The sequence below is a fragment of the Zeus faber genome, assembly GCF_960531495.2.
Source record: "Zeus faber genome assembly, chromosome: 13".
In the NCBI taxonomy this organism is placed as follows: domain Eukaryota; kingdom Metazoa; phylum Chordata; class Actinopteri; order Zeiformes; family Zeidae; genus Zeus; species Zeus faber.
In genome coordinates, this window is record NC_137198.1 from 8,333,297 (window position 1) to 8,355,796 (window position 22,500).

General features: G+C 44.6%; 1 protein-coding gene across 1 annotated transcript in view; it reads right to left on the bottom strand.

The window, feature by feature from the left end:
• Positions 1–22,500, bottom strand: part of stag1a (STAG1 cohesin complex component a) — a 56,196-nt gene that overhangs the window by 5,519 nt on the left and 28,177 nt on the right. The window contains exons 2-24 of the mRNA XM_080012734.1: positions 20,506–20,719; positions 19,442–19,562; positions 18,645–18,800; positions 18,350–18,446; positions 16,899–16,975; positions 16,506–16,710; positions 15,657–15,808; positions 15,363–15,436; positions 14,845–14,968; positions 14,391–14,489; positions 14,036–14,115; positions 13,076–13,183; positions 12,620–12,734; positions 10,974–11,091; positions 10,427–10,530; positions 9,914–10,006; positions 8,885–9,178; positions 5,301–5,371; positions 4,592–4,760; positions 3,286–3,378; positions 2,597–2,771; positions 1,392–1,531; positions 585–686 (exon numbers count right to left, since the gene is read on the bottom strand). Coding sequence (XP_079868860.1) covers positions 585–686; positions 1,392–1,531; positions 2,597–2,771; positions 3,286–3,378; positions 4,592–4,760; positions 5,301–5,371; positions 8,885–9,178; positions 9,914–10,006; positions 10,427–10,530; positions 10,974–11,091; positions 12,620–12,734; positions 13,076–13,183; positions 14,036–14,115; positions 14,391–14,489; positions 14,845–14,968; positions 15,363–15,436; positions 15,657–15,808; positions 16,506–16,710; positions 16,899–16,975; positions 18,350–18,446; positions 18,645–18,800; positions 19,442–19,562; positions 20,506–20,534 — 2,796 coding nt within the window. The 5' untranslated portion in view covers positions 20,535–20,719. The remainder of the gene's footprint in view (positions 1–584; positions 687–1,391; positions 1,532–2,596; positions 2,772–3,285; positions 3,379–4,591; positions 4,761–5,300; positions 5,372–8,884; positions 9,179–9,913; positions 10,007–10,426; positions 10,531–10,973; positions 11,092–12,619; positions 12,735–13,075; positions 13,184–14,035; positions 14,116–14,390; positions 14,490–14,844; positions 14,969–15,362; positions 15,437–15,656; positions 15,809–16,505; positions 16,711–16,898; positions 16,976–18,349; positions 18,447–18,644; positions 18,801–19,441; positions 19,563–20,505; positions 20,720–22,500) is intronic.

Genomic DNA, 22,500 nt, shown 5'->3' on the forward strand with positions numbered 1-22,500 from the left:
AGGATTAAGGAGAGAGTTTGATTTGTAATCACGCTGATATCGCACATTGTTTTTACCGGTCATAAAGATGCAGGATATATAGCTAAAATAACTTAAGGAATTATTTCATAGGAGCGAGGCTCGGTGCCTGCCTCTGCAGCTCGTCAGTATCTAGGTACTGGACACACAGGGATGAAATTATGAAATTGGTCCTACAGCCAGCCCATAAAGCAGGGACAGCGGCCCATTGGTTCATTTTCTATACTGGCACTGGGCTGGCCCAATCACGTCTCTTACTAGGCCCCGCCCCTGTGTTTTTTTTTGTCTTTATAAAGGAGTGCATAAATCATAAAATATGACACATTTTACAATGGCATATTAACAGAATGAAACCATATGTTAGCAGGTATGCACTTTTTCCCCCATGCCAAAAGAAAAGTAACATAAATTAAATTTAAATATGAAATATTCCATTTTGCATTCATTGTCACCATTATGTGTGCACATGCTTATTTATATCTTAACTAAATGAGCATGTGACTCACCAGGGAGCTTAGGTTTGCTGTGTTTGTGAATGAACACCCTTCATTTCAAACCAAACTCACCTGCTGTAAGCTGAGGATGAGCGTCTTGGCACACAGGATCTTGTCGGTCTGCCGGGTCTTACTCAGAGTCTCCTTGATGATGTCTCCGTAGTCGTTGTAGTACTGACAGGGAGGGAACGCCACCAGTCAGTACCCACACGTCACCACAAGCCCAGCAACACAAACTAGTCTCAACTTAGTCTTGGAAGTTATATATAATCGGGCAGTTTTATTGACATTTAGGCTGGAATATATCGTGAGGGGTAGCCCAGATTGCCAGAGCGCTGGCTTTTTGGAAGTTTATGTTTACGTTTTTGATAAATCTTAATTCAGCTTTAATGATAATAAAAAAGGAGGAAATCTCAAAATGGCTCTTCAGTGCAACCCCTCGGATAAGAGAATAATGTTTGTTTTCTTTAAGGCCCGGACACACCAGCATTTCTGAGCACGGTATTTCGCACCAAATTAAATGCATTTCAACGCAATCATTTAGTCATTTAGCAGACGCTTTTATCCAAAGCGACTTACAATTGTTCAAACACTGACGGACGCAGCCATCAGGAGCAATTAGGGGTTAAGTGTCTTGCTCAAGGACACTACAGCATGCTAGCAGGAGGAGCCTGGGATCGAACCAGCGACCTTTAGATCACTAGACCACCAGCTCTACCGCCTGAGCCACCATCCCCGTAATCGTCGTGATCATTGTATTCTGGTCATTGCAAAGTCGTCAAGTTGAACCTTGGTTCATAGCGAGCTCCCGAACGACTATATCATTTTAGATGCCAAATTCATTGCTGATGAGTGAACGATGAATAAGCCAATAAAGACCTTCATGTAGTGTTTGAAGATGTCGGCGGCAGCAGGCATGTCCACGATGTCGTATATGATGAGTTTGCTGAAGGCCGCCAGCAGGTTCCTCCTCTTGTGGAGAGCCTCGATCTTATTGGCCTCGTCCTCCTCGTCTCCCTCTGCAGACGGAGCGGCGAAGAAGGGAGCAGAAGCGGACAGGAAATACTGAGATGAGGACGTGTAAGGCGACAGTGATTGAAACGATCAACGCGTGTGTCCGTGTGAGATCATATACTGCTAAAATTAGAGCTGTTCATTTATATGATTACTCTATTATTACACTATCACTTAACAATTACATGTCTGTGGAAGAAATGATGCAGACAGCGATGCATTTTTACTTCTGGGCAGGGGTGGACTGGCAATCTGGCATTTTCCCGGCGGGCCAACGCACCTTGGGGCCTGATATAGTTTTTAATAAAAAAAATTAAAAAAATAAAAAGTAAAATTGGTCCAACAGCGGGGACAAGCGGCCCATTGGTTCATTTTCTATACTGACCCTGGCCAGCCCAATCACATCTCTTACTAGGCCCCGCCCCTGTGTTTTTTTTTGTCTTTATAAAGGAGTGCATAAATCATAAAATATGACACATTTTACAATGGCATATTAACAGAATGAAACCATATGTTAGGAGGTATGCACTTTTACCCCCATGCCAAAAGAAAAGTAACATAAAAAAATCGTGCAAATTGATAGACAGCACTGCCGTGCCGCGCCCAACACACACACACACACACACACACACACACACACACACACACACACACACACACACACACACACACACACACACACACACACACACACACACACACACACACACACACACACACACACACACCTCAAGAGCGTGACGCACTCACAATCAATCAGAGTGATATTTAACGGGGAGACTTTGTTAGTTCCCCCCCGCTGGGCCGTCTGGGCCAAAAATGCCAGGGCCAATTTTTTGTCCCGGTCCAGCCCTGCTTCTAGGCAGATGCTCCCAGGCTGGGCTATAAAAATATTCATGCTATATGGTCTCTAGTGTCTGAAATATGTCGGTTTCTTGCCCGGTTCCCAGGGTTTCAAAAAAGGAAAATATGAAAATGAAAATAAAAACCCAATATTGGGGCCACTGGGAGCCATAAGTTCAGCTCCTGGGTCTCTGTATTTCACAGTCTCCCGTGTTCCGGTTCCTCACCCATGCTCTGGCTCTCGTCGTCCTGGTCGATGAAGACGTGGTCCAGGACGAAGTTGAGGAGCTCGTTCTGCAGGGTGGTGTCGGGGTTGAAGACCAGCGGCTGGAGGCCCTCCCTGCCGCCGGACACCAGTTGGTGGCTGAAGATCATCAACAGGTCGCAGAGCAGCATAAACGCCTGAAAACAACAGAATGAAGAGTTAAAAGGCCCCCATAAGACCCCACCCTGAACTGAAACAAGTACGGAAATAAAATAGATGGGGGGACTATATATTGCTGGATTAAGCGATTAAGCTTTTCGTTTACAGCCAAATTAAAGTGGTAGTCTTCAACTAATCCGTTTGTTTTGCTAAAAAAAAATCTCCTGTTTGATACTTTATTGAGCTTTCATTGTATAAGAAACAGGCATTCAATCTATTTGTCTTACGCAGGTGCTCCTCTATACGCTGTTTCCATTGTTGCCTTTCCCGTCAAGGATGCACTGATCGGGCACACGTCTTGAAAAAAACATAATAATAATAATAATAATAATCCTTGCCATTTTGAATGGAATTCTGTGACTTGCAGTGTAATCCACCAAACATGGACGACTTAATGGATTACGACTTTAAACCATGAAAGATATTCGTTTAGATATTCCAGCGTCCAGCCCGCTGCTGCGGGGGAGGACGGAGCAGCAGAGATCTGGTTACCTGTTCTTTGACCGGCGTGTTGACGTTCGACAGACACTGCTGGCACACGGCCAGGAAGGACTTCACCACCCTCCTGAGAGCCACCAGGTCGTCCTGCGCGCACACAGACAGGCAGGTATTAGGCCTCAAAAATTCCGAGACCTGTTCATCCGTCGAGTTATAGTATCCCATTTTGACGAAGAATGAGTTCCGTAGTGTTTTATAGCAAAAGGGAAAAGAATACACCCGAGAAAAACAGATTCATGGAGTTTCACACAGAGTGCCAGCTACAAGGTAAGATAATGTTGGAAGTTGGATTGATTTCATTTTGTCTCAGTGTTACTGCATCAGTGTATGGATGCATGTTTTGATTGGTGGGGAAATGCAGTTTTTACTGTTTAACTTTCGTTAAGTAGGTACAAATCGTTTTCTTTTCTGTATACTTTATTAATCCCTCTGGGGTAAATTAGTTCTCTGCATTTACCCATCCAAGCATCTGACATTTGTCGGTGCCCAGGCAGCAGTTAGGTCAGTTTGCTCAAGGACACTTCAGAATGCTACCAGGAGGAGCCGAGGATCGAACCGGTAATCTTGCAATTACTAACCCCTCTCTTAATTTTCTCTCTTCTAAAGCTTTTAATTAAACTGTATTGAACCATACAATGACCTTTCTTAGCATTAAATATCTGGCTCATTGAATTGACAAAAAATGTTTAATTAATCTATTATTTGAACCATCATTTGTTATGTTCTCCCTTGCTGCTCATTGTAATTTGTCGGCCATGAAGTGAGAGAAAATCTGTTGGAGTTGTGAACAAGTTGTAACGTCTGGAGAGTGTGGCTTGGCTCTCAGATATGCTCCTTTCCCCCAAGCGATTATACGGTCTCTGAGGTCCCTAAAATATGTTTTTAAATTTTTTTTGCTGAAAATACCACTCAGATTATGCATTCGAGCCATTGTAACATGCCTCAAAACCATAGTGTTTTAAAACTTGCCGTCCCCCTCCTGAGGCCCCTAGTTCTGTCAGCCAATGGGCTTTGAGCTTTACTACAGATGTGTTTCTTTACTACAGATGAACTTTCACCGATTTAACCTTATCAGTACATTAAAATCTGTTTCTGAACAAATTAGAGGTGAGAAATAAGCAATCCAGTCGCTGAATCTTCACTCATATGAGATCGACAAGGCCTCATTTAAAAGCTTGTCCCGACCTTCACCTCCGTGTCCAGAGCAGCACAGCGCTGCGCGAAGCACCCGTGAGCATCCCATCTCCCGGATGATCCCACACCCTGTGATGAAACCCCCCCACCTCCCCGCTAAACACACCTTGCTGGGCGCTCCCTCTGTGATCTTCACAAGCTGCCAGAGGATGGAGTAGTGGGAGCATTGCAGGGCCTGGACCGCGATCTGCTCCGGCATGGAGCCCTGCTCGATGCCCGCCTTCAACAGTCGGTAGCAGCTCCCAAACAGGTCCCACCGCGTCAGGTCGTGTGCGCTGGGAGGACAAGGGAAACACAGGCAGGGTTAGTTGGTGAATCTATTACTTTCACCAATCCTCTCTTATGGCTATGTCCACACTAACTAACGCAAGAGACTGGAAACAGGAGGGTGAGTCACTTCTGACTGGCAACCTGCTGTCAACAAAGTTACTAGTAGCTTTGGATATACTGTAGCACCTGCAAACAGTACATTTAAATAAAATGTGATGTTACGGTTATTAAAAAAAAATGTTCAAAAAAATACACAAATAAATGGGTGACTATAATGTGAGTTTACTGAGCTCTTTTCAAACAGATTTAACATTTTCTTAAGGCTTGCCCGCTTGCCCGCTTGACCCATTGGACCGCATTTAAGCACAGGGGGGGAATCTGTTATAAATGCCGGGAACCTACCTTTCAATAAGGCCCGGGTTGAAAAAATATTGGCAAGACGTCCAAATCATTGAATTGAATGATCGCTGGACAGAAGAGTGGGAGGACAGAAAAGAATAACAGATGGGAAAAGAGGATGAAGTGGGAGGACAAGCATTTCTTACTTGTGGAAAGCTGTAAGTCTCTTGAGTGTAGACAGAACGTTGTAGATGTCGTCATCGTCAGCCTCCTCTGCCTGTAGTCCAAAAGAAGGAGAGGTTGAAACAAAACACACTAATAAATAATATAATAATAAACTTTATTTATATAGCACTTAACAAGGTTACAAAGCGCTTCACAGAAAAACAACAAATAAAAACAATACACGAATCTTAAAAAATAGGGGGATGAAATAAAGTTGAAAACTATAAATGGCAATAAAACACCGGTAACAGATCGACTGAGGATGCCATCTGTGTGGCTCTCAATACAGCCCTTTCTGACCTGGAAAGACACAACAACTACGTCAGGATGCCGACTACAGCTCGGCGTTCAATACCATCATACCGAACAAGCTGGTTGACAAACTCCACGCACGAGGACCAACTCCCTCCATATGCACCTGAATACTACATTTCCTCATCAACCGCAACCGGACTGTCTGACTGGGCAAGCACACATCCTCCACCCTCACCCTGAGTCCCGGCGCCCCCCAGGGCTGCGTGCTGAGCCCCCTCCTCCACGCAACCTCGACACACGACAACCCATCCACAACTCAAACACTATTGTTAAATTTGCGGATGATACGACAGTCATCGGGGTCATACCAGACAACGATGAAGCCGCATACAGGGAGGGGGTTCAGAACCCGACAGCGCGGTGCGCCGACAACAACAACCAAAAAGACCAGGGAAATTATTGTTGATTTTAGGACGACTAAAAAGATCACACACCACATCAACAAAGAGGCTGTGGAGAGAGACTCCCCGGCCTTAAGTTCGTGGGAGCCTCCATCACAGAAGACCTCTCCTGGGCTGACAACAGCACAGCGGGGGAGGGTAAGGCACAACAACGCCTCTATTTTCTGAGGAGCCTAGGGAGAGCCAACCTCCCAGAAAATCCTCTCGTGAACAATTACGGACGCACCGCAGAATCCTAACAAACGGCATGCAAGCCGGGTACAGCTGCTGCACCAAAGCCGACAAAAAAGTCCCTCCAGTGTGTTGTGAAAACAGCACAGAACATTGTTGACATTGAACTGCCATCGCTAGAACATCTCCACACATCACTGTGTGAAGGCTAACATCGTGTGCCGCCATCATTGGGGCACGTGCAGTATTTACTTACATGTCACTCTGAGCCACTGATTATGTGCAATATTCCAACACCAACCACACATGTCATTCAACACCCCAATACACATCACTCCATATCTGCACTCCATATCTGTCCACCGCATCTTGACTGCACTTTCACTGCTGCTGCAGATGCTTTTCCCTCTCATTGTTGTTATATTTTATTGCTAGTTGTATGTATACTTTATATTGCGTATATTTATATTTCATTGTTTAGATTCTGTACTTTTTCTCTTATCACATTCGTGTCTTATTCATTCTTTGTAAATATGTGTGAAGTTAATAGAAATGCACGATTTGAGGTTGACGCAATTGCAATTCTGTTGTGCTTGCACAATGACAAAGTTCTTGAATTTTTAAATTGAATGGCAGGAGTCAAGTGATACAACCCAATGACTTAAATGTTAGAATTTGTAAACACTTTCCTATAAAATAAAGTTTTAAGAAGGGATTTAAAATAGGCAAATGATGTAGCTTGTCTGATTAACAGCCAGTGTTCCACAGGCTGGGGGCTATGACAGCCAAGGCCTGGTCACCTTTGGTCACAAGCCAGGATCAAGGAATAAACAGCTGCTTCCACCGATCTCAGAGAACGCCAAGGCACATACAGAGTCAATAGATCCTTTATATAATTTGGAGCGAGGCCATTTAAAGCTTTAAAAGTGATCAGTACAATTTTTAAATCAATGTGGAATAAAACTGGCAGCCAATGTACAGTAAGTTGGCTCGGACAGGGGTAATGTGTTCATATTTCTTGGTGCCTGCTAAGATTCGGGGAGCAGCTTTCTGTACTAGTTGGGAGTCTTTGAAGGGAGCTCTGACTGATACTGACCCTCAAAACAGAGATCTGCATCAAAAATGACACCAAGATTTCTGGCAGCAAGCTTAATATTTTTGGTCAGTGAACAAAGCTTACTGTGAAGCAGGCTGATGGAATGTTTTTGACCAAAGCCAATGACCTCAGATTGATCTTCATTCAGTTTTTCAACGTTTTGGGACATCCAACATTTTATATCACCCAGGCAGGCAAGGAAATGATCTAAACTGCTGGAGTTATTCAATTGGAGAGGATCATAGCTGTGTGTCATCCGCATAACAGTGATGGCTCTGGTTATTTGGAGAACAATAGAGGGCCAAGAATGGACCCTTGAGGGACACCACAGTTTAAATCAGCAGTAGAGGAACTGGAATTTGCTATCACAAACAGAAATGGTTCTATTGGACAGGTATGAAATTAGGGGTTGTAGAGCTGTTCCCTTAAGACCAACCCATGTCTCCAGGTGGTGCAGGAGGACAGCGTGATCAATTGTGTTGAATGCGGCGCTCAAATCTAAAAGCGCGAGGACCGATCAGTCACCTCCGTCTGCTGTTAACTCAATGTCATTGGAGACCTTCACAGGGGCTGTCTCTGTGCTTTGGTGAGCTCTTAAACCTGACTGAGAACTGTTAAAGATATTGTTATTGTTCATAAAAGTGATTAATTGGGTTGAAATGACTTTTTCCAGTACCTTAAGTAAAAACAGTAATTTTGAAATTGGTCTGTAATTATTGAGTAATAGAGGATCCAGATTCGTTTTTTTCAGAAGTGGTTGACTAACTGCATGTTTGAAACAGTTCGTAAAGATGCCAGAAGTCAGAGAACTGTAAATAATAAATAAAAAAGAAAAAGGACAGACAGTGAGGAAAACCTCCTTAAAAAAACTTGGTTGGGATAATTTCTAAAACACAGGTGGAGGATTTCATTTGAGAAATTCATTCACAGAGTGCTATTGTTGACGGTGGGTAGGTGTCGTGGATCAGGCAAACTCACACCTCGTCTCAGCTGGAACAGTACACAGAAACGCTTGGACTCTTCTAATTGGTCCAAATCCTTCACTTCTAAGCACTACGTATCACTTTGACCACCAATCGTCTCCTTACCAGACAAACCAACACCAAAGAATACATGAAAAAAACACTTAATTTGAGAAAAAAACATAGGTAAAATAGAAAGGCATCCTTCTTAGGGACGATGAAAATAGGATCGGGGACGGTGGCAAAATATTTTGGGATGAATAATAAAACAAAAACTGAAATAGCGACAAAATTGACTGCACGGTGTTCTGAGAAGATAAACCGCGTCCTCTGTGGTGTGTGTAAGTCAAATCTGAGTCAACTCTGGCTCTGGGCGGCAAGAATGTAACTCATGATCATTTAGAAAAACAAAGATTTTATATTTTGGACGGTCCACATTGATTTTGCTTCACTGACGATGGTCAACAAAGCTAGTTAAGGGCACGTAAAAAAAAAAAAAAATCTATCTTTTGGGATCACGCTCCTGCAAATCACAATACGAGATGTGAGATTGATTAACGGTTCAGTCCTTCTATCCACATACTGTATGTATGTGTTCATCCACCCATCCACCCCGTCACCTCCTGCAGCAGCTCCTCCACAGAGTGCGCGAAGCGGTCGGTCATCTCGTCGATGAGCTGCGAGCGCGCAATGTCCACGCGGTTCATGATGGTGTACTCCTCGGAGCACAGGATGCTGTAGGTCTTGCTGCACGCCTCCAGCACGTCCGCCTCGATGTGCTTCTCCACCACCAGCCGGATCTGCTTCAGCAGGGCGTCCAGGTGCTTCTCCATGCGCCCAGCGCTGTACACGTCCAGGTCGAAGAACTGCGGGATCTGCAGCAGGTTGGCCACCTTCTCCGAGTCGGCCTGGTACTGAGGACGGAGGGTAAGGGGAGGGAGGGTCACGTTTGTTTACATGCGGGACCCGCGTCGGTTTTAGTAACTGATCTACTGATTATTGGGATTTGTTCAAGCACCCGTCCTGTTTTGTTTTGGTACAAAATGTTCTCATTATGGTTTCATTGCTCTTCATTATTGGATCTGTACGTATGTATGTGTATGTGATTCTGATCTCAATGGGATCTCAAGGATACATGAAATAAAAACTGAAAGGACAAAGAGAGAAAAAGAGCAGAGAGAGAGAGAGAGAGAGAGACTGGATACATATAAATGGAGACAATAAAAATGATAAAATCATGAACATTTTTTACGTAAAAAAATACAGAAGGGCATGACGAGTGGGACGGACACCGTGAGAAAGGGTTAAACAAGACAGGGTCAGTTGAGAAAGAGAGGAAAGAGATGACATTTATAGTCAGAATCGGAGAGAACAGAGAGAGAGAGAGCGAGAGAGAGAGAGAGAACGAGATGCACCGTCACCGTGTCTCCCCGACGTTCACGCCAGCGCCATCAATCATTCAACACTCGATTGCAGTTTAAACGAGCTCACTTATCCGCAGAGGCGTTCGACCAGTCGATGGATCAATAACACTTTGTCCATCCAACACTCCGGCGGCAACACATCAATTCTCCGCTCCCGCACTCGGCTTTACGACTAATTAAAGTCATTACAGAGACATTTCGGGGCCCGGTTCCCACGGAGCTTACTTTGGACAGCAGCATGGGAAGAGCCATGATGAAGTGCTCCGTCAGCTTGTTCTTGTCGTCTATCTGGGTCTTCCTTTCCTTCGCCGTCAGGACCTGGAGGGGATGAATAATCGGGCTTGGTCAAGCAAACGGCGAGGATGTGACGAGGGGCAGAAAAACAGCAGGAAAAAAAAGGTGTTAAAAGGGAGGTCAGACTTCTCCATCGTTTCCCTAACCAGAAAAAGTTGTCCTGTTCCATAAATGCAACATTTGTAAGTTAATAAAAGTAAAATAAATTGTAAATCATCACATAATTGGACAATGGAAATGGGAGAATGGGGTGGCGTATATTGGTCCAATAAACATATTTTAATTACAAGGTTAGACGGGGTCCGTTTACATTGTAGAACAAAATGATCAAATCTCACACCTTCGTTGACCAAATGACCTTATTTAAGGGATCTAACTGAATCCCAATGGGGCGTATGTGTGTGTACGTGGGAAAATGTGTGTGAGTGAGTGTATGTAACCTACTCGTTTGCCGGTTCCCCTGCCAACAGGCGGGTGAGCCTCCGCAGCCTGCCGTATAGTGCACACCATCAGCTCTATTAGCGCACTCTCCTGTCTGTCTGACAACACTAGAACAGAGGGGGGGGGGGGGGGGACAAGAGGATGTGAGAGGAGTGAAAAATATTGCATCATCTCCTCCAACGGGACTAAAAATACAATGTTGTCTTTGGCACAGAGCATCATTCACGATCTAAAACTGAAAGAGCGAAATAGTGTGTGCGTTTGTTTAGGTGCACTGAACACCGATCCTTATTTCTTACTGGTACGACTTAAAAAATAAACATTTAAAAAATGTACACGAGAGATGAAAAATAGCTTTGATAAAAAATGTAGGACGTAAAAGTTGACCTGTTTTGAGCAGAAGTTGCACCGTTTCAAAGGCAAAAAAAGTGACTTGAGATGGTGTTTCTTACTGGTTATCAACGTTAATGCACTTCTTGTGCAGTTGGTATTGGAAAACAACAACAATATATATATTTTCAGACATGAGCTCTGTGTGTGTGTGTCCTACCCTCCTCTCCCTGCACGGGCTCCTCCAGCAGCTGCTCCGTCATACACTCCCAGTCCTTCAGCAGCTCCTGAGAGCTCTCCCACAGAGAGTCCACCAGGTAGGCAGCGTGCTCGTGGAGCTGACACACACACACACACACACACACACACACACACACACACACACACACACACACACACACACACACACACACACACACACACACACACACACACACACACACACACACACACACACACAGAAACTTTTGTTCTTCATTTCTGTTAACGTCATAACATCATGAGGACTTTGATCAAACAATGTCACAGTAGCAGCATGAATACTGAACGATGCTCGAGTCTGCGTGTGAGAGCGAGATAGCAGTTTCGTTTAGCAGAGATCGTTTTTGTTTTGCTCTATTTTAAGGTTTCTTCACTTATCCATTTATATATTTTTCAACGTTTACAATTTAACTATTTTTACATAAAAAAATGTATTTTTTGATGTAGATCTCACCATATCTATGAATATATTTTCGAGGTACATTATATACACATATCTCTTTTAAGTTTAGGTTATCTACATTTATCTGTATATATATATATATTTTAACTGCAACATTAAAATGTTATTTTAATTTATTGTAACCTTGTATATATGTATATATATTTATTTTTCCACGTAATATTTTTATTTTTTGTTTACCATTTGCTTTGGCCATGTAAATGTATGTTTCTCACCATGCCAATAAAGCCTTTTGAATTGAAAAATTGAGTGTGTGAGTGAGTGAGAGAGTGTGTGAATATGTGAGTGTGTGAGTGAGTGAGAGAGCGAGTGTGTGAGTGAGTGAGAGAACGAGTGTGTAAGTGAGTGAGTGTGCGATCATGTGAGCGAGTGAGTGTGAGATCATGTGAGCGAGTGAGTGTGCGATCATATGAGCGAGTGAGTGTGCGATCATGTGAGCGAGTGAGTGTGAGATCATGTGAGCGAGTGAGTGTGAGATCATGTGAGCGAGTGAGTGTGCGATCATGTGAGCAAGTGAGTGTGCGATCATGTGAGCGAGTGAGTGAGAGAGCGAGTGTGTGAGTGAGCGTGCGATCGTGTGAGCGAGTGAGTGTGCGATCATGTGAGCGAGTGAGAGAGCGAGTGTATGAGTGAGTGAGAGAGCGAGTGTGTGAGTGAGTGAGCGATCATGTGAGCGAGTGAGTGTGCGATCATGTGAGCGAGTGAGTGTGCGATCATGTGAGTGTGAGTGAGTGAGTGAGAGAGCAAGTGTGAGTGAGTGAGTGTGCGATTGTGTATGAGCGAGTGAGTGTGCGATCATGTGAGCGTGAGTGAGTGTGCGATCATGTGAGTGTGAGTGAGTGAGTGAGCAAGTGTGTGAGTGAGTGAGTGTGCGATCGTGTATGAGCGAGTGAGTGTGCGATCATGTGAGTGAGTGAGTGAGTGAGCAAGTGAGTGAGTGAGTGTGCGATCGTGTATGAGCGAGTGAGTGTGCGATCATGTGAGTGAGTGAGTGAGTGTGCGATCATGTGAGTGAGTGAGTGAGTGAGTGAGTGAGTGAGTGAGTGAGTGAGTGAGTGAGTGTGTGTGTGTGTGTGTGTGTGTGTGTGTGTGTGTGTGTGTGTGTGAGAGTGAGTGAGAGTGAGTGAGAGTGTGTATCCTACCTCACTCTCCAGGAAGAAGAGCACCAGCATCCGGATGAGGTTTCCATTGGGACTGCTCCTTCCTCGCCGCTTGGCCAGAGCTTCTTCTGCCTGAGGGTCGTGTCGACTGAACAGCCTGACAAATGAGGAGGGAGGTAAGAGGACGGGACGCACAAGGGGATCGTGTTCCTCGAAACAAATCTCAACTCCATCACTGTCCCCCCAGAATAAACTACAAGGAGTCTTGAGGCTACCGTCAGCAATTTCCCGGGATGATTTTAAAGTTTTCATTTGTTCGATTTTAATGACACAGCCTGTTTAAACAAAGTTATACAGACCCGTTAATTCATGCAAGCCTCACAAAAAAATGTTTGTGCCTTGTCGTCACTTTTTCCACATCAAAATAATAACAATAATAATAATAATATTTGTTCATAAAACTTAGGAGTCTTCATGGGTTTCCTTTGAGTCACTCACTTCCTGTGGAGGAACTCTCCCGCTGCCACAGCCACGGGCCGGTGGGCGGAGTAAACCAGGTGGTAGACGTTCTCGCAGTCCTCGTTTGACAAGGCGTCCTCGCTGCCCCTGGAAGAGCCAATCAGACGGATCAGACAGCGTGAACACACTTCCAAATTACATGGGGAGAAAGGGAAAAATAAAGCGGTAAACTCTGAAGTTCACAAGCCAAGTTGGCTCAGGGGTCAGCGGTTAAAATGCAACGGTCTACCACGGTTTAAGTGTTTGTTACGTAATTCAAACCAATTTTCCTCACTTTGGCTTTTATGTATTTAGAGTTTCGCAGCATTCCATACTCGTTAATCCTCTCTGAGGTTATCTGTCTGTTTTTGGCCCATGAGTCTGCTTTAAGGTCCCAAAGCAATTAGAGAGAGTCATTTTCTTATTTTTTTACTGTAATTATTATTTTGGAGCCAGCACCGCTAATGTTATGCATTACAATTCACATTAAGACCAATAAGCAACACAGATTGAGGCAAAATAATATTATATATTAATAATATATTTCTTACTGTGCTTTCAAAACTGACATTACAGGTCAACGTGCGGATATTCCACATTGCATATTAGGAAACTGCTTCATGTAAATTTTAGTATATAAGAAGCCAATTTAAATGATGGTATATTCAAAGTTAAGAATGTCCATGGTCAGAAAGCTGCATGTATCTTGCTGCTGCCATGCTGAAATTTCCCTCCAAGTGTACAAAAAAATAACGCACACACCCATGGCTGCAGCGGGCCTTGACTTGTCTATCCTTAGAAGGCGACATCACGTAAGCTCTCTGTGTGAGCGCGAGGCTCGGAACAGCCTCCTACAGAGAAGGATCTGGATCAGACGTTCGTAACCTCGCCTGGGTTTTTTTTTTTTTTTTTTTTTTTTTTCCCCTGTGGAATAAAAGGGGGATCAAGAAAACCACTCACTGCAGGATGAGCGTGACCAATCGGATGGCCTCCACCGCCACGTCATACTCCTTATCCAGGGTCATGGATACAATACGGTCCTAGTGGAAACACACAGAAAAATGGCATTTCAGAGCACACTCGTACGCTCTTGTGGGATGAAAGCCATCGTGCCGCGCCTTTCAGCCTCCTTTAAAAGCGCCTACCGAGCAACTTCTATGAACACATTCATACACTCCATGTCCCCTTTCAACGTACAACCATCTTTCCCCCCTTTAATTCGATTGGAAATGTTTGCACAAATAAGTTTTTTTGTCAATACGGCCATATTTGATTTTATCATCATTTCCATCACGATGAACACCCACAGCGTTACCTTGAAGCGGTTGGTGAAGAGTTCTAGTTTTGGGAACAGTTCTCTGTTGGTGTAAAGGTTCTGCAGAGCTTTCAGGCACTTCAGACGCACCTCCCCTTGCTGTGGCAAAACAGACGGAGACCGAGTTGGAGAACGAGGAATGAGAGCGGCCATGCCGACAGCCAAACAACGGCATTTCATGCTCCGAGTTTAAGTGAGGCTTTCATTATATCACATCATGTCTCATGGTTATTGGTGCGTCTATATGAACGACTATATGTTTTGTTGTGGAAAAATTTTAAGTAGATGATGTCAAATAAAATAAAATGTTCAATCTATCTTTATGTCAAAAACAAAACAGCCTGGAAATGATACATATACTCATCCATCACTAATCTTATAGAAGTAAGCAACTATAAAAAAAACTATATACATGGTTACAGAGCCAACCAGGTGTGTGTGTGTGTGTGTGTACCCTGTCATGTAGCGTCCAGCCAACATATTTCAGGTAGCTGTCATTGAGGAAGGCGTCGCTGTACATCTTCATCCACACACCGATCTCCTCAATGCAAATGGCTCGGATTTCAGCGATGGCATCCCTGGGAGAAATCATCGTCACCGCGTTAGTGCCTTATCGCTCGTCAATTTTCCAAAAGTATAGGCATTTATTAATAGCTCCTGAAGAAATAGACATTCCAGTCTTATGGAAGGCAGGTGCTCAGGTTCTATCAGTCCGTCACAGCAAATTTTTGGCCAAAGAGTGAACACATCCTGACAATTGCTCCCAACAGTTTTGAACAGAACTTCACAAAACAGGATGTCGGGCAGGTTTGTGAGAAGAAACACAGCTGAGAACAGATATTGATAAACAGCTGTTGTCTTGCAGTGACTTAAAATAGACGCGTGCAGACAGCAGCTCTGGTTTTGCTCAGAAATAGGGGAGTTAAAAAAAAAAGAAAAAAAAAAACCACACTGAAACACGAGAGCTCGTACCTGTATCGATGCACGAAAATACCCTTGAAGATGGAGTTCATCATGTTCTCTATCTCGTCCTGGTTCTCTTGGAGCTGCACAAAGAGATGGCAGCATGACGGTAATCCACCCCGCGCGCCGTCCAAGGGCAAGAACTCATCACACAGTATTTCAAAGTCCCGATCATTACAAACGCGGCCCGCCAGGTGTTGTGCAACGATAGTAAATGTCAACTATTTATCGGGGGAGATTTTAAAAATAAATAAATAAATAAGAAAGGGCAATATTTGCCGCGCTATAAAAACGCTGGCCTACCTCCTTCCTCTTCTGCAGCAGCAGCTCCAGCTTCTCGTTGGCCCGTTTGCCGGCCATCTTGTTCCTCTCGGCCTCGTACTGCCGCTGCGTGTTGTCCTGGTGGATGCTCAGGTTCAGCGCCACGTTCACCAGTGCCGTCATGAGCTTCATCGCTGCGGCGAAAACAGAAAACAGCTGCGTTTTGTGCTTTTTTTTCCCCCACATAAAACGGGCTCGAGCGTGAGAGAATAGAACCAACGTGCCGAATTTTATTCTCCCCTCGAATAATAACTGACGACGATACATTTTTTAATACTTGGATACAAACAAAGTCCAAACACCGACAGACCTTTCATCTACGATAAAACACACGTGGATTGTGACCGTAGCCTGATGTTAAAACTAAATACCCCAAAACAATTTTCACAAAGATATAAATAGAATAGAGAACATTTAATAATACATATTAATATCACATATTAATTAATACATATTTTCCCTTTTGTTAGCCTAGATTTTGTTTCATATGGGATTTTTTTTTTTACCTTTTTACCATTACACTAAAGGATAGGTTGGCTTTTTTTATGTCTGAAGCTGCAAAAAAACATCAAATCGCACGTGCCTTAGTGTATTTTTTTTTTGCATGTTTTAAGTAACACTGATATCACATTTTAATTAAATGAGATCAATATTTAACACAAACCACACAATCTTTCATCAATTAAAAAATAAAAAATAAAATAAAAAATTTTCTCCGTTTCTCAATAGTAGAGCGTTAAAATAATGGGAACCTTATGGGATGGGAGCATTCCATTAAGGCCTGCGTACACCATCGGGCACGGCGTCCACGGCGCTTCCGGCAGCTCTTACCCGCGAGCGTGGAGGTGTGTCTGAAGGCGCGGACCTGCGAGTCCGACAGCCCCGTGAGGAGGGAGATGACCGTGTCCATCATGTACTCGTCGTAGATGATGCTGTACTGACACTGGCGGATCAGGACGCAGATGAACTCGCAGAAGTTGTAGCGGAACTTCTTCCACAGGGGCCCCGGCATGGTGAGAGGGTAGTCGCCGCTGTCCTGGGGGAGGAAAACATGGGAAAAGACGTTTTAACCCCACGCGTGGAACGTTCCGCCGCCGGGAGCCGTGGTGCACTGTTGACAATGTACTTGTCCGAGTGCTGAATATTGCTCCACCCACCTCAAAATGTCAATTTAATTGAAATTATTGACCGAAAGCCAATTATCGGGCAAACTTCTGGACGTACCTCGTCAAACTCCTCCGTCATCTTGCGAATAATCTCAGCATTCTGCATGTTCCTGAACATCTCGATCCGCACCGTTCCTGGTCACAGGGGAGGCAGGAAGAGGTTTAAGGACACGAGGAGCGCGCCGGGCGATGGAACCCTGTACGTGATCCTTTGACAGAGCGCGAAAGAGAACTAAACAAGGTGAGAATGGATGACTGGGACATTCAGTGGGGGCGTAGAAGTTCACTTGGAGGTTATACTGTAGTTACCCCGGTGACCTTTGACCTTGCATTCGCACAACGTTGAAATGTATGCGTTACATCTAATGCCATTTTTCCACTGCACAAAAAAGCCGGTAACAACCGCAAACATCTGGCATTTGTCATTGGTGGGAAGGTGACATCTGGGTTTCATTCCTGGGGCAAATGACTCTGCAATAGTCGTGTAACGGTAATAATCAGCTCTGGCTCCGTTCGGCTGTGATGGAAACGTGACAGCCCGCTAGAGAAGCGTTGAAGTTTGGGACGTTGCGGTGTAAATAGACAGGAATAAACGTGTGTTCCATGCAATCATTTCATATCCAATTAGAATCCAAAATGAAAACCATAAGTTATTGACTCCCCCACATGAAATGTTTTGAGTGTGGTGACTGCTCCGCGGGGAACGCAGCGGCGAAACCACCAATGCCCCCTGCCGGGACTCCGAGCCACCCCAGCACCGCCCCAAGCCAGTCTGGGAACCGGAGGAGTGTATCCGCTTGCGCTGCCGGTGCCTAGGTGCGGTCATGGATGCTCCATGCTGCTTCTCCTTTTTTATTTTTCTCCCCCCAATCACATTGGAACCATGACACGCCCCTTATTCGTGAAGTCGAATGTGACAGAGAAGAAAAAAAAAAAAGAAAGGCATACTCGTTTACTGGCAATGGGAAAGGCGTCAATCGCCTATTTTTAGCTGGTTTACCCGCGTTTGAAAAACCCGGGTATCCCCGCCAATTGTGCCGTGAAAACGGTATATCTGACTATAAAGGAAGGAATCTGTCTGTCCTTCGATTATCTCAACCGGTATCGTCCGATCTGCTTCACACTTGGTGGGTGTTTTGCTGGGGACCCAAGGATGTGCAGTGTCGAATTTGGTGCAATTTGGACACGTGTAATATTAATAAACTTTGAATAAACAAGCGAACAGCAGCGGGGCGGGGCTTCAGGGCTCTGCCACTGGGTCACTTATCCCCGCAGTGCAGCCCCATAATAGTCAGTTTACCCAAAAGTGTGAGTCAGAAAAAATGGATATTGCGCTGGGAACCAAAACTAAACGAGAAACGTCATATTTTTTTAATATGTTTTGAACGGGCACTGCACTGGTTTCAGTCAACGCCAATCAGGTTATTCAAGCGGGGTTTAAACGTCCATCAAGCACAACAGAGTGAGGGGAGTGATTCTCGTCAGCGTGGGAGGTTTGAGTGGCCTTACCCTTGCAGCCGGAGCACTGGATGAAGAAGTTAATCAGGTCCAGCAGAGCGATATCTCTGTCCTGCTTGTACGACTCAATCCAGTCGTCCACCACAGACTGCAGAAAAAAAACACCCAATCTCAGCGTTTAGGCTTTCTTGTAACACACCAACATGGGTCTGAATTGCACATTATGCATATGATCACGTGACTAAAACCAATGTTACATTTAAATCAAAACATTTAGTATAAGACACCTAAACGTACATTTTTGGTATTTATTATTTTTTTATGATCTCATGCCTGTTAATCCTACCTGCATAGCGCTCTTGCCTAGTTTGACCACTTCGAACAGCGTGACAGGCTCTCCGCCGTCTCCATTGTGCTGAGCCACGCCGTTGGCTTTCCCTCGCCCTCTGGTCACGCCAATGGCCTTGTCCGTCGGCGACTTCCGAGGCTTCTTATTGGACGTCTGCCACGGGGAGGAGTTAGTTAGACGTTCACATTCTGGGCGATGTGGCCGGGCAATGTGAGCAAATTATTGCCACGATAATCGGTGCAAATTTTTAATATTTTATAATATTGGTATAATATCAAGGTTGTCAGAATGAAAATATCTGGTGATTTTGAGTAATATAATAAACTAAAACTTTTCGGAATCAACTACCTTTAAACTTTCAGATTTCACATCGTGGGAAATTGTGTGTGATAGTCAAATATTGGTTCCGGCTATAATTTAATCTCATAACAATTCTTGATTTATCGCCCAGCCGCAGTAAAACATTATTTACAATAATACACCCATGCAAACATTTACACAGACACACTACAAGGATTTTATTTTATTGCCTTCTTTTCTTTGTTTCTTACGCACGACCAAAAACAAATACAGATGCACAGAGACACACACAATGGAGTTCCACATGGAGACACAAAAATGGAAAAGCATGCAGGCACACACAGACATGCACACAAGCACGCACTCACGCAGACGCTGACAAATACACGCAGAGAGACAGTCACACACATGCATACACGGACACATGGAAACACAGGCACACAAAAACAGAAATAAACAAAGAGACACACACACACACACAGGGAGGAGACCACCTGCTGCTGTTTCCCGGGCCTCCCTCTCTTCTTCTTCCCTTTGGCCTCCGGGTCCTCAATCTCACTCATGCTCATGCTGAGACTCACTGCGTCTTGTGCTCCAGACTCGTTGGAGGTGTCCCTAAGAATAACAAGGGTTTGAGACACATCGGGTAACGTCGTCCCAAAGCAAAAACAAAGGAAGCAAACCTTTATTTATGTAGCTATTGTACTGTACTGTACTGTACTTCAGCCAGAGCAACAAAATAAAACACAATCAAGGAAAAAAACCCAAAACTGAATAAAACAAAAAAATATGTATAAAACACCACTTGAAAACCCACAGGTATCACGACTAACCCTTCAAACTGATCCACTGAGTGTGAACTGCCACCAGGCACCGGGTCACCAGCTAGCCTCCATATCGGAGGCTTTGGGTGGAGGCCTTTGCCGTCAGTGGCTCAGGTGCGCGACGGCAAGTGGGGGGAGGTGGCTTTATTTCACGGTGAGCGGACGCCCCGGCTGGGACCCCCTTGCTGACATAAATACTATCTTAAAAGGCGCTTGAAACGTGGAACATTGGGTGGAAAAACGCATGGCTGTGATTGTAGAGCCGGTGCAGTGCAGCGCGGAGCGCCCGGCTGTTGCGTAACCGAAAAAGCAAATGCAAAAGCGGAGGTGGCCTCGGTGAGATGCGTTTAGAAGAAACCATCGCTGGGCGCCTTCCAACCCCAAACACATGTGTAGCTGGGAACTTCAAAGGGATGGGTCTTGTTTCTGCTTTCTATCTTTTTTAAAGATCACATTCCAGACATTTTTATTCAGCATTTAATACTTTTCAAAGATCGTTTTATGACATCTTATATTTTTTTGCAGTTTTGGTAAAGTATACCAGATACAAAGGCAGGTATTATATATTTGGCACAAGGCAGATGTAAGCATTCGGTAGCACTAAAGTATAAAATGTTTTATGAAATTAAGAAATTATTATTAAAATTCAAGACTATTTGATGACTTTTAAAGACATTTGAAGGTACCCTGCGGATGTTAATGATGTGTTTGACTTGAAGAACACCAAGACTTACTGGAGGACAGGAAGCTCTGAGGTGATCATCCCGACTTGCGAGGGTAGCAGCCTGGTGCGTGTGTGTGTGCGCGTGTGCGTGGGGGGTCGAGGGGTGTGGGCCGGGTGGTGGTCCAAAGGCAGAGGTGGGTGCGCAGCAGCTCTGCGGGGGCTTCCTTCACCGACAACGTGGCTCCAGAACCGGTTCCACAGGGAGACTTAAAACCCTCCAGCCCCTGGATAACAACAACAACACGTCAGAAAAGCAGTTCAGGACACATAGACAAAAAGAAAACCCACATTGAGTTACTTATACACAATCCTATGAGAAATAATCATCCACTCAAAAGCGAAAACCTTGTTTTAGATGAAATATGGAGGTTGTTGCCCCTCTTCACACATACGTTCCTGAAAATCCCCCACGTGGATAAATAAAGTGTTTTCTTATCTCATCCAATATCATCATGAATAACTGCTCCACATGAGATCCAGTGTGTGTGTGTGATGGCGTGGAATCTGATGGCCGTGTGTTTGGAGAAGCCCACAGCACACCACAGACCATCGGTCAAGAGCGGAGAACGACAGTTTAATGGGTCACTCTGAACCGGGCTAAACGGGGAGAGGGCGACACCAACTGGACACTCTGAGGACTACACCAGCCAAATATTGAGGGGTGGTCGGGTGGATGTGCGCACAGGAGCGTCAAAAACATTCAACCGCACCCCGAAACGCCTCAAATATATACAAATATACAAAGCTCAGAAACAAAGAGACACATAAACAAAATAGTACAGGATACCCAATTAAGAATTAGACTGGACCAGAACTTTCAGGCTAATCTCTGAAACCGTGCTTTTAAACTTTGGCAAAGTTTGGGAACATTCACCGAGCAGCATGACAAATTTAAAAACCCTGACCTCAGGTTATAATAAAAGACTGAATATTTGTTGTGGAAGTATAATAACCAAATTGGATTTCCCTTCGCACGGAGCCCCTGCGGAAACCAGGGGCAGACGGAATTCAACAGTTCCAAGCTGCTTTTTCGGCTGAATCTGACCCTGGAGGTGACCCAGTAAGAGGGAGGGCGGCTGAGGCAGTGAAGCACTGGTTCACTACCAGTTTGTCTGCTAATGAGAGACAGGCCGGCGCAGTACCCCACTTCACCAGCGGGGGCAGTATGATCCACAAAGTCCTCGACCCCTGGACTAACTCTTAACCGCTTAATTGAATTGTCATAAGGAAAAGTAGGCTCACAAAATTAACTCAGTCCTTTCAGACTGGACGTTTGGATTTGGCTCTGGGTTTGTCAATTCACAGATTGCGTGAGGGATGTATTTTTTTGGGGAGAGTGTTAGTTGGGGTGTGTGTGTGTGTGTGTGTGTGTGTGTGTGTGAGTGTGTGTGTGTGTGTGTGAAACTAGGTCTGGGCAACAGTAGGGGGCAGGCTAAGAGAGAGTGTATTTAAATACTCTCTTCCACAGTTTGTACTGAGGAATCGCTTTGGCAAGGGAGTACCCTCTCACCAGACCTGAAAAGCACAAACCCTCGTCCCAGCACTCAGTCAGGCAGGCGTTAGAAGCACGAGAGTGAAAACACTTACAAGTAAGCTGGAGATTTAGCTTGTTGATCCCAATCAATAAGGGGATTATCTGGATAAAAGTTAGAAAAGTTTGGAAACTTGGATGTGGAGCATCCCTCGCGCCACCTGTCCCAATGCAAAAAAAAAAAAAAAAAGGTCAGAGCTTCTCGGGGTTCAGCATTTTGAGAGGATGCCGGAGAACACCGTGTCTCAAAGGTCCAAGTCTGACACCCATTACGTTTGGGAGTGAATCGCACAGTTAGAGAATGCATAAAATAGAACGGCACAGTGTGATCCATATCATCTTTGGATCAAATGGAACAAACAGCACCGCCGTGGCTCCGACCGAAGCCTTGAAACAGAAAGCCACGTCCCAGTCAGACAGTCGGAGTGAACACCTGACACCTGTTCACTGCCGATATTGGTTCAGGCCTAAACC